General features: G+C 35.7%; 1 protein-coding gene and 1 long non-coding RNA gene across 2 annotated transcripts; both read right to left on the reverse strand.

Annotated features, from left to right (window-relative positions):
- Nucleotides 1-7,023: 7,023 nt before the first annotated feature.
- Nucleotides 7,024-8,076, reverse strand: LOC148936903 (uncharacterized). Its single transcript, XR_016138909.1, has 3 exons — nt 7,397-8,076; nt 7,238-7,274; nt 7,024-7,161 (listed from the first exon to the last, which is right to left on the reverse strand). It is a non-coding gene; the product is annotated as an uncharacterized LOC148936903 (long non-coding RNA).
- Nucleotides 8,077-9,272: 1,196 nt separating this feature from the next.
- On the reverse strand, nt 9,273-15,138 carry LOC148936904 (uncharacterized). The gene is given in 5 exon segments (XM_089075731.1): nt 9,273-9,499; nt 9,656-10,306; nt 10,309-10,425; nt 10,536-10,730; nt 14,730-15,138. Coding segments are annotated over 5 exon segments (1,599 nt in total).
- Between the last annotated feature and the right edge of the window lie 460 nt (nt 15,139-15,598).

The following is a 15,598-nucleotide window of genomic DNA, read 5'->3' on the forward strand; positions in this document are numbered from 1 at the left end:
AACAGGCAATAGAAAATTAGTATATACTTGACTTGAGAAGTATGCTGGTTCAAAGAATTATTATTTTAAATAGTTTGTATTTTGTATGAAGAGTTTTGAAGTACAATTGAAAAAATTCGTGAGTCATTCAGTTAATTGTAATTAATTAATCATTTTTATACCATATACTTAGCCCGAGGAATTAATCGAAGATAAATTGAACAATGCCTTATATGGAATTGTTTGTATTTTGTGTAAAGCGTTATGAAGTGTCATTAAAAAATGTTATAAGTTATTCAGATAATTATAATTAAATATTTAAGAGTCAGCAGGGACAACAAGCCAACTCATTTACATTTCATTTGTGCGGTGCAGATACAAATCTGTATTCTATCCATAGACATAGTACACCTAATTGGTATTCATAATCAGTTTTTATATTTAAGATCATCTTAAGTAAGCTCATAAAGTTATCCTATTATTTGAAATGTTATCTTAAGATGATCTTAAATATAAAAATTGACTGTGAATACCGACCGAGCATTTGCCTTTATTCGAGAAGTGGGAGTATGTAGAAAAGGATATACTCTGTTTTATGCCTTCGCGTTCTCTCTCTCTCTCTCTCTCTCTCTCTCTCTTTCTCGTTCACGTATGCATACAAAATATACCTCTACTTACAATCCCTACTTACAGATGTACGATTTATACACATATGCGAACGAGAGAGAACGCGAAGGTACAAAACAGAGTTTATCTTTTTCTATGTAGATCAACCCCCATTCCTCAACACTCTTATACTATGGTTTAGGTTTATGTTTATGACTCTGTAAGGATTATCCTAATACATTTATCAAAAGGCAATCGTAGGTAACAATTAATATTTATTTTAACACACTTAAGTATAAAGTATGTAAAGTAAGTATATAAAAAACTCAAGTAACCGTTGCGCGTACTTCTGCTAAAGAAAATCGAGAGACGAGATAAGCGACTCGTATTGCACACTCTAACTATCGGATAGTGGCGCCCTCAGATCTGATGTCATGCTTGTCCAGGGCCACTACATCATTCCCTTCGGAGTGACGTGGCCTATACGATAGATCATGGCGCAAAAGTTATAATTAAATCATCTCTCTGGAGTACCGGTCGTGGGGATTCGAAAGAATACATGTATATATGTATATTGTAATATATATATATATATATATATATATATATATATATATATATATATGTATGTATCATTGTATTGTTGACGTGTTATTCTAAACACGTTATTTGCGATAAATATCATCACATGCCTCGGTAGTCCCTTCTTATTTGGGAGGGTGTGCGTCACGGCGGGGCCCGACCACGAACCAGTCGTGAAAACTCGTAATTATTTTGCGAAAAAATACCACCTCAGCCAGGAATCGAACCTGGATCTCCTGCTTACCGGGCAAGCATCTTATCCTTTCGACTACCGAGGCATGTGATGATATTTATCGCAAATAACGTGTTTAGAATAACACGTCAACAATACAATGATACATATATATATATATATATATATTACAATATACACATATACATGTATTCTTTCGAATCCCCACGACCGGTACTCCAGAGAGATGATGATCCTATTCTCTCGATTACATACCGTTTTTGCACTGCCCTGGTTGCTTAGGTAACAGCTGTATCTCCCTCAGCAGCATCTTTCAGGTTTTCCAGGTTCTCCTGATTGAGCAAAAAGGCCGGCTTCAAGCGCTCAGTTGAAAGGTTGACTTCTTTGTTGATGCAAATCATATATCATATAGGTTGTCAGACCTTCTATGCAAGACCTGGTACAATTCTTTGTAGGGCTGCTGTAGGGATTTTTTAACAGTGTCGTCCCGTACGAACACATGAGTGCACGTATCTAATTTTTTTATGTGCAAACGAAGTGCGTTTGCTATGATGTGATGTAGATTTAGCTCGTATTCGTCTTATCCATTCTCTGAGCCTTTTTGAGAATACGGTGATATCTGTGGATGTGTCTCCGTTGTCGGAAAATTCACAATTTCAACGTTCCGAAAACTATTTCTGTGACTAAACATTTCAAATCTTTCTTGTAGCACGTTTTTAAACCCAGAAGTACGTTAGGTAGGTGTTTTGTCTAGCTGCTTCCAGTGCCATGGATCATTAAGGCAATCTTGAGTATGCGATGCCGTCAGCGTTCTACGAATCCGTTTGCAGCCAATGAGTCTGGTGAGAGAGGTTCACCAATGAGTCTGGTGAACATCTCAGATTCGAACTCCTTGCTCTGGTCCGTGGTAATGCTATTCAATATCAATGCTCCGAATCTTGCCACCCAATTGAGGAGAAAACTGCAGCTACAGTTTCAGCTGTGATGTCTGTAACTGGTATAGCCTCGGATCATCGAAAATCTATCCACTACTATGAGACAATACCTGTATTCCTATGAAAGCGGTAACAGTAAATGAGATCAATATGCACGTGTTGAAAACGTATGTCGTGTATTGGAATATGCTCAGGTATATTTCTGACGTGTCTTGATATCTTCGCCCTTTGGGGCGCATTGTAAACACATCCGCGACTAAATGTCTGCGGCGAACGTCTTTGCTAATACTTGGCCAGACAAATTTTTATTTGGTACTGGTAGTTCGATTATTCGGGTCTAACCCGTGAACTACGAAAATCTTCCTTTGTAACGAAAGAGGAATGTATGGCCTAATCACATTTTACGAGCAATCGCAGTATATGGATCGAGAAGTTTTCTCGAGAAGATTTCTCGTAGTTTGAATTCTTGCAACTTTAATGAGGTTATTTCTTATAGTAATCTTGCCAACTCTCCGTCCTGTTTTCTTGGATAAAATCCAATCGAACACATTGCCGATTAGTCGATTAAATAAAAAAATTTTTGATAAGTGGCTTACTAGAAAATTCCTAGGCATCGGCTGATTTGAATAGTGTGTGAAAATGTGCGCATCTGGAACATTCCCGTTTTTTTTCAGCTAGTTGCTCGGTTGTCACAATCACTGGGGTATTAACAGTTTGTATTCGAAAGTCGTGCGTCAGTTACTGTGTTCTGGGAGTCAATCATGTAATTTTATGTGAAATTTTTCATTTTTCATTTTTCATTTTTTATTTTTCATTTTCCACACCTTGATATTTCACGTGAAACTTTTCACGTACAGTGATTATATATGTATCTTGGATACGTGGAAAATGAAATCATGAAACATAGTTTCATGATAGTTTCATGAAACATAGTTTTCATAGATTTTATAGCTAATGAAAATTATTTTATTGGTACAATATTATATACATCTTTTAATAACCAATTGTATATGTACTACGTACACTTAATTTTAATGCAGTTCTAATCTTCTCTAATTCATAGAAGCATATTTATTAATTCCCTAGATTTCCGCCTTTCCGCCACTAAGGTATATGACGAACAAGTTCACGTGAAAAATTTCACAGTTTCACGTTTGAGAGAGTTACATGATCCCACAAAATTGTACATGATCGTAAGTTCACGTGAAATTTTTCACTTTTCACGTTTCTGCCTTAGGGAAAATGTTACATGATCAACTCCCTGATGCCCTGCGATATATATACGATGTCGGTAATGCTGATCTATGAAATCTAGGTATCTAGATTGACGAAGTGAGGCTTTGTCAAGACGTTGGCAAAAAGCGTATGTTAACGGGGTATTTGTGTTCGGTTTTAATTATTAGTTTTCTTCCTTCGATCAGATGCTTGAAACATTTGATGCTTTCATACACGGCTAACAATTTTCTATCGAACATTGTATTTCTTCTGCGGAACGTTCAATTTCCTTGAAAAAAATCCGATAAGTTGTCATTGATGTTGATGGAATTGTTCTAGTATCGCGATAATCGCTATATCCGATGCGTCTGTGATTAATGATAAGAGTGCTGTATTAAGGGGAGCGTCCCAAATGCGCACATTTTCAATCAGACACACCACTCACATCAGCCGATATCTAGGAATTTTCTAGTGAGTCACCTATCAAAAATTTTTTTACTTAATCGACCAATCGGCAATGTGTCCGATTGGACCTCACCCGTATCAAGCGGGTGGGCCAATAAAGTTGCGTTGGCTACTTCCTTTTTACAGTGTTCGAAAGCGTTTTCTGTTTTTTCAGTCCACTTCAGCAACCTTTTATCATTTTTTTTTGATACCTCTTATGTATTCGTACAAAAGAGCTGCTGTGCCGCGTTTTTGATGCATCTGATAATAATTTAGTACGCCTAGGAATCTATGCAACTGTGCTACTGTCGTAGGTTTAAGATATTGTAAGATAGTTTGTACTTTACTTGGAAGAGGCTTGATTTCATGTCGAGTGATATACCCAAAAAACTCGACCTCCGGTAGCTCCGAAAATGCATTTAGCAGCGTTGAGAATAATACCTGCTTTCTGGAATCTCTTGAAGATCTGCAGGAAATGTTCTTCTGTTTGTGAATCTTGGAAGCAACTAACACGTCGTCGATGTATACTTTACAAAAATCTAATCTCTGGAGGATTGCGTTCATGGCATGTTAAAACGTTTGAGCAGCATTGCATAAATCAAACGGCATGACAAGAAATTCAAATAAGCCACAAGATGTAGTTATGGTGGTTTTAGACATGTCCTCTTCGGCGACGGGTATTTGGTTGTACGCTCGGTGTAGATCTATGATAGAAAAATTTTTTTATCGAACAAGCCTTGAGTAAAATCTTGGATGTGAGATATGGGATATCTGTCCGGAACTGTTACGGCATTAAGTGCCCTATAATCGCCGCATGGGCGCCATACTCCTGATTGTTTTTTAGGTACCATACTAGGTAATGGAGATGCCCATGGATTATGGGAAGGACGGCAAATTCCAGTTTCAATCATATAGTCGAACTCCGCTTTAGCTATCCGCAGTTTCTCATCTGACAAGCGTCGAGGTCGGCTGAAGACTAGTGGGTCTTTCGTTAAAATGTGGTGAACTATTCCATGCGTAGTCGGCTGGCGTGCTGGTATGGTGAGCCCAGGAAATTTGTTGAAGAGGTTTCGGTACTTGCAATCGCTGCTCATCGTTGAGACAGTCGATAGTGTGGTTTCTATGAGCTATACGCCGTCATTGACAGGTTGGTTTGACGATCTAGTAATCTATCTACTAAGCAAATTGATGTCAAATTATCGCCAAATTGAAAACTTGCTCAAAGATTGATGACAAATCCAGTGCAATCTGTATCCACATTAGGCTTGGATTTTATAGACAGACTCTGCTTACATGATATGATTACAGATTGACACCAAAAACCGTGCAAAGCTTGCTGACATAACCTGTCGACAGATTGGCAGCAAAAACGCGCAAATCTGTCGTTTCCATTTAACAGGGTATTTAAATTTTTAAATATCCATTATAATCTATAATACCCGCTATTTTTACTAAATTATTTAGGTATCAATAATACAATTAAAAGAAAAATTAAAATATATTTAAAATATATTAAATATATTTAAATATATTTTAAAAATAGAATGCAAAATATACAATAATTATTAATAAAATTCAAATAGATAATAGATGAATTTAAAAATTCAAAAAAAAATTCCATATAATAGTACAAATAAATATACAATATAAAAATTCATTCTGTTTCTCTCTCTCTCTCCCCTCTCTCTTTGTAAGAATCTGTAAATCCTTATTTCTTCAATTTTACAAGATTTTCTATATTATTTTATTTGAAACGAATTTGCTCCTCGTTATAATTTATCTAAACAGACAAAATAATAAAATTAAAAAAAGTAGAAATAAACGATTTCAGTAACATCTGTTTCTATCGCGCATTGCAATATTTTGAAAAAAAGATGTTGCGATGCACGATAACGAATGTGTATCCATTAACATTGAACATCATAATGTTATATGGCATTGAAAAGTGTCAATTGTTGTTGTTAATTGCGAACAGAGAGTTCCAGTGTGATAATTAAAAAATGGGCGTTGAAAGTGGGCCGTTTTCTTTTCCTTCTTCAGGAAAAGTAGATGATCCCTTGTAGATCCTTGAGTATCCTCCTAGTGTCTTCTTGGTCTCAATGGTGACATTCTCGCTATGTACCTAAAACTGTAAATAAAAATTTATAACATTACAGCTAAATTATCAAGAAATTACACAAATAATAACAATGACGTGTAGCCAAAAACTAAAGCGATAAGACTTAAACAATAAATTAATCGATTTATCATAATCAAATTCTTGATAAATTTACATTGTGATTGATCGATTTACTTATTATTAAGTCTTACCGTTACAATTTTTTTACATGCTTTTACATGCTCTATGAAAGAAAAACAAAGTTGCTGCATACAATACTTATTCATCCATCGATTCTGCATTTTCATCCTGTGCTCGTGGCTCATCGCTCCATAGATTGCAGTCGGCAATTCTTACTTGGCTATTCGCGTAGCATTGCGTGTCTTATTTCTATGTCTTTCCTTAGTCGTCCGGAGAGCTTCTCACATGTGCGTTTGGAATTCCAAGCGCGTCGGTCTATCGAAATGTTGATTACTACTTACAGCTTCTGAAAAAGAAACACAATTGTGCAAAAATTATTTTGCAAAAACTTGCTAGAAGATCAAAAATATGTAAAGAAATTATGGTATCGTAGATTGCCATAATAAGACGCGAGTTATAAAATGGTCGTTGTGGGTTTCGTAGCCCTTCTTCACGGCTGAACCAAATGAATGAAGGTGTTATAGCATCCGTAAGTCCTTTCTTCAAGCAGAGATTAAGTACTTCTTTCAAATTAAAGCCGCCGACATAAATAATGCCGACGGAAAATAATGCTGATGGAAATAACTAACCTGTAATCAAAATATTAAGAATTGAACATGTTATACAAAAATCATAAAGAACGCATAATTTTTCCTTCAAGAACAATATAATAACATGGACTAATAAACGAGCAAATTTCAAGTGTAATTATAAATAATATAATAAATAATATTTGTACGACATTTGTTCGCTTATTGGTCTACTAATTTATTGATTCTTTTTTCAACTTACTATATCGGAATAATCATTTTCATTGATATTTTCAAATATATCCATCTCTGCCAAAGATGAAATGAGAAGGATGGCTGGTTTTCATGCGTTCGCGATTTTGAATTATTTTTAAAATATTTTCCAGAGTGTTTATTTTCCTATAAATGTAACGTTAAAAAGATTATTATTATAGAAGTATTTCAATAAGTACGGTACGATATACTTGATATTTACTTCATCTCTGTCTCGATTCAAACGCTCGTGTATTCTCCTGAAAATATCATTTGACATTAACAAGTGATGGATTTCTTCGGATGGCTTCTACGGATCTATTTTTCTAAAAATACATTTTCTTTCATTCCTATCACAGATAAATATGATATACAAATTTACCGGTTGTCCAAGTCCATTGAAATCCCAGGCTGCCAATTCTCAGGATGAATTAATGCTGACTGCTGGGAAGAAGCTGGGATAAAAGTTTTCCATAGATCTTGTATCCTGAAACTCAGAAATTGTATTTCTATAAGTTGCTCTTTTTTGCGCTGTATCAATAACGGTATCATTATGAAGTGTGCATGATTGAATGTTTCGATTGACTGTATTCGATTGATTGTCCCTGTGTGATTGAATACTCGCGTGGGAGTGAACACTTCTATGTGATTTAATATTCGGCTAGAAGTGAATGCTTATACGAGGTTGAATGTTCTCGTGTGATTAAACATTTGATTGTGAGCCAATGCTTGTATGAAGTTGATCGTTCATATGTGGCTGAAAAATCATATACGATTGAACGTTTGTGTGTGATTCAATCGTATTCGTTTGTATTTTGTCGTGTGCGTGCGGTAATAAATATGTTTGTGGGCGAAGTGTTGTGTTATTATGAAATGAATTTAAAATTTGATCCGAATTGGTATTCTCTTGCAGAATATTTCTAATATCAACATCATCCTCTATTTCTGCAGCGACAGAGTCGCGATTGCAGTCGTTCTCTGTTTCGGAGCTTCGTCCGAAGAAGTGGTCTTATATCGTAATGGTTTGGCGATATTGCGCTTTGGCCGTTCCATCTCTATCTGTAAATATACAAAATTAAGAAATTATACATGATATGTACAATAGATGTAGTTTATATTGCAGGTGGATGTTACGAAACGATTTTCTTAAAAACCATTTTAATTCTAATAAGAAGTATAAATTAAATAGGAAATATAATATGAAATATAAATTCTAATAGGAAGTATAAATATTTATCAATTATTATTAATTAAAAATCTTAAAAGATAAGTAAAATCAACAATATTACGATATATATTATTATCTATTTCTCGGAGAATTAATAAAATATATCTTACGCTCTATAACATATATATGCAGCACGCGCAATATATATAATAAGTTGGTAATATTTCAGAGAAACCAATAATAAGTTGAGCATTAGACTGTTATATAATTAATATAATCATAAGAAAAAAATACAATTTCTCGGTTAAAGCGGATCTTGTTTAATAAATTTCAATATTTATTATTAAATATATATATTTTCAATTTTATATAATTGCCGATTATCGGACTTGAAAACGCAATCGTAGATTGAAATTAGAATTAATATGTATTTCACATTAAATTGATTACGATGTCAATTTAATTACGATATTACAAGCGTCTTAAAATTATAAAGAATGTAGTTATATATAATTGAACAAATATCTATCTTTAAAATAATGAATATTGAAATTTTATGGAGCATCAAAATTCGCTTTTGGAGAAATGGCATTTTCTTTTTATGATCGCAGGAAAAATATTTAATGCAATAATTTTTACCTGTAGACTGCACTGTCTTTTTCTATTTTGTATTTTACATATTCTTTCAAAGATCATGTAACGCTATGATGTTATAATTTGCCTGACGATGAAATATTCCATATAGTGATTATAAAAAAGTATTACAATTGTACGATAAAGGAAATATTAATAAAATTGACGAGGAATAAATGCAACAGACATCACTTGTACAAGAAATAGCACAAAAATTAATTATGACGAGTGAATTTTTAAATTTCTCAGACAGTAAAAAGAAGATGGACCACAATGCACTAAAGGATATTATAGCACGTTATTTAATAACAAGTACATTCGGTAATTCTTTTAAAAAATAGAGAAAACGAAAAACGAAAAACATTATAAAGCACAAAAGACATAAGAAAGGAAGACATCTCGAATTCCACTGAATTCTTATGAAAAAAAGTACAAATAGAATATCAAAACGCAGGTCTTATATTTTTTCATTATGTGTAATAGCAACTATTAGATATCGAGATCTTTCCGGATGGTTTTTTTCATCGCTACTGCTACTGTTCATCGAGTCCCAAAGAGACATTCTGTAGCATTTCGCAGAAACTTCCTCCAAATGAACATAGAAAATATCATTACTTAACGTGGAACATTTGTATATTTGGAGAGCAGAAGATAAAATGCTGATATCATAAAAATCATCAGTGTCTATAAATTTTTTTTACTAAAAAATACAAATTCTCCATAATAATATCCAAGACAACACAGATGGATCCATTGTGTAATAGACAACAATTATCACGTGTATCTGTATTTAATAATATTTCGTTAAATGTGATTTTACGATATGAGAACCAACATTACTCTGCCGTATGGAGACACGAATAGAAGAATCAGTGTCGTAATTATCGTTTGTTCCGTGATTATCTATCTGTGCCATTCTATTAAAAAATTGTTGAAGAGGTAAACCTGGCTTTCTGCAATATTTTCTGAAGATTGACATATTATTTTCGTATGGGAAAGCAGAAAAAAAATCTAAACTATCAAGCAATTTTACATCGTTTGTGAAATGGAGAAGAACATTGAGCGTATTGAAATGTGAACCATAAAGACTTTCACATTTTTCTACAAATTTTTTTAACACAAGTTCCGCAAAATGTAATTGTAATCTTGATGGGAATTTCGAAACTAGAATCCTTATAACTGCATGTAGAAATAAAAAGTATTTATACACCTTGTTATCAAGTATATTGTATGTCACAGCTGGGCCTGTATACAGAAGAAATTGGCGAAATTTTGTTGCTTTATATTTAGAACATGCGTCGAATGATCTTGACCATCTAGCAAAATCAGAAGGACAATCTCGAAGAGTATTTAATCTTTCACAGATAACAGATATGCTTGTACCAGATAATTTCGATAATCGTGAATATTTTCCATACACCCACGCGGACAAAAATTTCTTCATTACTTCTAAACATACAAGGTGCATATCAAAGGGGACTTGAGAAACGTATTAATTGATAACATCGATAACGGGCTCGTACCTTCTTTATGGTGATCTTCATCGAGACATCTTATATATTCTTTATTGGTTCGAATAGAGTGGTCGACACCGATAAAAACATAACGACCTTCGCATATTCCAGAAAGTTTACATTTTGAACAAGGGTGACTAGATGTGTGACTGCGATGATTGAGGACAAAAGCGCGTGCTATCGCACGGTTATTAAGCATCTCAAACGCACTGGTATTTTATTATTCTGAAAATTTATTCCTCCACTCGACGTTAATTTCCTGAAATCTTCAATAAATTTTTCAAAAAATTTGTTAGGATCGTATGGCTTTTGCGTACCTTTATAAATTCCTATAATTATTGATTTCGCATGCTGGATATTTGCAATTCTAATTTGAATTGGCCAAAGATGAATACTACCAACTGGACTTATCCAAAATACACCCGTCTATGTTAATGTCTATTTCCAATTGGTTAGGAATAATTGTAGAAGGAACACTCATAAGATATTGAATTATCTCTGCTTCTAGATTGAAATGAATGTATTCACCTGACTTTACATTGAATATGATAGCACGATTTCGAGGAGTATTCAGAAGAGTTCTAATATCCTTTGGCAATGTATGAAAACAGGGATATGTTCGAAAAAGAGATAAAATACTATTATTTTGAATATGGGTCAAATTATTATCGATGAAACAAGACACTACACGTTCGCGGAAAGTTAACAATTCCGTCAAAGCGATATCGGAAAATGATGACAATGTATTATCGGTATCGGAAAGAGATGAAGAAGAAGAAGAAGAGAAAGATTCAATTTCCAGATTTATGTTATAGCAGATATCATTTGCGAGGTTAATGTTAATACAATTGTTACATTCTGCATTCGATGGGCCAGGGATATCTTCTGAATAACAAGTTTCTCTATCGATAATGTTTGATGCAAAATTTTGTAAACACAAATTATATCTCACTTCAGACCTGATTCTGTTTCTTTGTCTCGTACACAATCTACGCAGTAATTTTCGCGAATTAGATGTCTTTAATGAAGCCATATTTATGATATTTCAAAACAATAATAAAAGATACAAAATTCTGCATCATATTAACATTAACCTCGCAAATGATATCATTTAAAATGAAACACTCTGTAGAGGGGAAAATAAGTAGTGAAAGAAAGGAGGCGGAGGATTGGAGCAGAAGAAAGAAGAGCAGTTACGGAGAAGAAAGGGAATGAACGAATAGCGTGCGGGTGTTAGAAATAATGAAGAAGAAAAGGGCGATGGAAGAGGAAGTAGCGGGAGGAACTGGGAGGAAGGAGAAGGAAAAAGAGAGACAATGCTTCCAAAGAAGCAAGATAACCTCGAGATCTCCTATGAGGGCGGAGGAGAAAGGGAAAGGGGACATTAAGGGGATCCTAAAGTGACGGGAATTATCGACATTACAGTGCGCGCGCGCACGCGCGCACGCCCGCCCGCCCGCCCGCCCGCACGCACGCACGCACGCACGCACGCACGCACGCACGCACGCACGCACGCACGCACGCACGCACGCACGCACGCACGCACGCACGCACGCACGCACGCACGCACGCACGCACGCACGCACGCACGCACGCACGCACGCACGCACGCACGCACGCACGCACGCACGCACGCACGCACGCACGCACGCACGCACGCACGCACGCACGCACGCACGCACGCACGCACGCACGCACGCACGCACGCACGCACGCTCGCACGCACGCACGCACGCACGCACGCACGCACGCACATCTCAGAGTGTTACTGCCCTTGTCCTTCAACCAAGATTCAGACCCTGATCATCCCATATAAATAAGACCGAACAGTGGCAGCATTATTAAGTAATTTTTCATTAGTGTCACTTTTATTCATTTAATCAACCATTCGAACCGTTTGACTCAGGGCACGAAGATCCCAACTTTCTAAAGAGAAGTCGAGATTTGCTCTTTCGAGATAATCGCCCCCGCTTATCAACAGTGAGTTCTACATTCATTAATTATCATTCAATTATAAATTTTCACATTTTTATTTCTTTTCTCTGCTTCATGACACTCTAATCTATTCTTCCCTTTTCTTTCTCTCTCTTTGAACTAGTCTGAGCTGTGCGAGATTCCCGTAGTTCTTCCATTTCCTTTCTCTCTCTTTCTTTGAACTGATTTGAGCTATACGAAGCTCCCGTTGTTCATCCCCCCCCTCTCTCTCTCTCTCTCTCTCTCTCTCTCTCTCTCTCTCTCTCTCTTTGAATTGGTCCGAACTATGCGAAGCTCCCATAGTTCTTCCCTTTTTTTTCTTTCTTTGAACTAGTCTGAGCTATGCGAGGCTCTTGTTATTCTTTCCTTTTCTTTTTCTCTCATATGCATTCACACCTCTCTTCATTGATCAATCCTTTTTCCTCCTAGTGAATCAAATAGAAGTCCCAGCTTCTAAAGTTCGACAACGCGATATTAAAAAACGATCTCATCGTCGTCGTTCTGGCGATTGTAATCGACAGAAAAATTAGATCCGAACTAAAAACTTTAAACAGATACCGAAAGAACAGATCGAATCATCAATATTAACTATATACTACTCCTGAATCCTCCCTAAATCAACCTTTAGTATCTTCATTTACTTTCTTCCTCCTTCCGCCCCGACACAACGTCAATATCAATCGATTCCATCTAATTATTCTCCCGTACATCGATTCGATACAGAATACCTCATCGACTTTTACGTACTATCCCTAAGTCCTCTATTTCGAGATGGCGAACCTCTTTTTGAGGATTTAGAAGATGAGGAATCCCATCCTACCGATTTAATAACCCCACTTCCTGCGGAAATCGGAGAATACTTCCCTCCTTAACCCTCATGCAATAATCTTCAATCACACTATACACATATTATATACAATTTTTATAATTTTTCTTATTATATTTTTGTAATCTTCCCTTATTTGCTTATTATTACTAGTAATTACTAATTAAGTTAACCAGAGAATATTAATGTTGTATTACCGAGGATTACCAAAGATTCATTCATACATTCATATTTTCCTTCGTAAGAATTCTACTCCATGCCCTCCGTACTTATGTAACACCTACTATCACACACACACATACACACACCTACACAAATATTTTTTCTCTTGTTTCTTCCGCTCTTTTATTATGTATATCTTTATTTACCAATTAAAATCAATGTTTAATTTTAATTTTTATTTTCTTTAAAATCCTCGATCTCTTTTCTCCATTCCATTGATCGCACGAGGTCTTTCCCTGATAATAAGAATTACATTTTTTTACCAAAAAAAGACAAACGTATGTCTACAGCGAGGCGTATGTCATAGCGATTCTTTATTGTTGACCCAATGCCGAGACATAAACAATGTGTTCGACTCAAGATCACGTTTCTATGCCTGACTCTCGAGAGAGCAGCTGTTTATCCTTCCGAGCCCATTCAATTCTCATCCATTTAAATTCTTAATTCTTAATTTTACAATTTTATTCTAGACTGGACGTAACAGAATATTTAAAATTAATTTACTCTGATAATTAAAATTATTTAATTTTTCTCGCGTCTGTAATATTCAATATTTTAGAATTCCAGATAATAATTGGTACAAGTAAACTTACCGAGAGAAATTTGAAAGTTTAACAAATTGTTTTTACCTTTTTTCCAAACTCTTCGTTATTAACCAATGATAAGATTAACCAATGGTATTAACCAATGGTATGTGTTAGCCCGAGGTAAATATTTTTGTTTGAAAATGGATGGGGCTAGGAAGGACGCTCCAAAATACCCTCTCGCAGGTGGGCGCGCTAAGGCGTCCCTATGAGTCGGACACACTGTGCAGGTCCACGAGTGTGAGTCAACGTCTTGAAAAAGATGCTATGACTTCGACTGCGTGACGTGCGTCCATCGGTCCGTAATTTAGGCAAGAGAATTTAATCTCTTTTGCCAGGGACAGGACCATGTGCGAATCTTGGGATAACGGGGAATGAAAGAGGGAGAAATAACTAAAGAAAAAACGATAAATAATTTAAATTTTACATATAATTAATAATTTTAAAAGCGATTACAAGTTTAGCTAACTACAAGATCCATGTCATTATTTCTTGTGTTGAAGTTCATTTAGTGAAGATATATTTACATTTAATAAAATAATAAAAAAAGGGAAAAGGTGTTACGTATGGGAATTCATATAATATAAATGTTCTAAAAAATTTACGGATGTATTATTTAATTTCCGTGTACAAATTCTATTATATTTGTATGTTTGTCTATATTCTAATTATTCTTATCTTGCATAGTATATTTAATCTATATTTGATATTTTTATCTTACGTTATTAATCTATTTAAATCTACATTTTGTTATCTGTGTGTGGTTGTTTCGGAGAGGAGGTCGGATTTCTGACGGTTTCTGACGTCTAGGAGAGGAGGGGAAGGAGTCCGGAGTTTGCAGAACTCGTCCAAGGATTTCTGGGTGCGGAAATCTGGATATATCTGGAGATTAGTGTCATGGCGCTCTGGGAAGAGTGCACTGAAATCTGGGGGTGATCCAGATTCGGATGGTCTGATCGGGAAATAGGACGGAGGAGATATGCACAAATAATAGGGTCTCCTGCTGGAACAACTTGTGGTTTCTTCAGCATGTGTTAAAACCTCGGATGTCCTAGGCGAGGGGTAATTCCCTGATCGACGAGCTCGCTTGTTGCGACGATAACGGAGCCTCTTCAGGGCTCGCCTCCGTCTCTGAGCGTCGGAAAGAGAGGATGATGCAGATTTCACTGAAAAAATGGATTTGGAATATGAAGGAAATGTCATTGGTCGTAAACCTTAAGGCTATCTCTGAAATATTTCAGGAAACCGAGAGATCCGACGGAGGAGAGAAATTAACAAAGGAAAGAGAAAATTGTAAGAGAGGAGAGAAAAAAAAAAGAATAGATTTCCCGAATTATTATTCGGTGACCATGAACCTGCTGAGTGTTCCACAACGCATAGAGAGCCCGAGAAGTCCGACGACCCAAGCAAAGAAAGAAAGAGAAAAGAAAAAGAAAAAGGGAGTAGAAGTGTAAGGAGAACGGCAGAGGATAGAAAGGATGTAAGAGAGAAAATATAAGGAGAAGAGACTCGAATAATAGAAAACTATTATTAGGGAATTTTACTATGTGTAATTGAACTTACTGTTACTCTGGAATGCCGGGACCTGCGAGATGATGAAGGCGGAAGCGGTGTCGCCAGGAAACTTGGTCACTTGGTGAAATTATTGATTTATTTCGACTGA

The sequence above is a fragment of the Pogonomyrmex barbatus genome, unplaced genomic scaffold (genome assembly GCF_055798465.1).
Source record: "Pogonomyrmex barbatus isolate J1 unplaced genomic scaffold, ASM5579846v1 scaffold19, whole genome shotgun sequence".
NCBI classification, from domain to species: Eukaryota; Metazoa; Arthropoda; class Insecta; order Hymenoptera; family Formicidae; genus Pogonomyrmex; species Pogonomyrmex barbatus.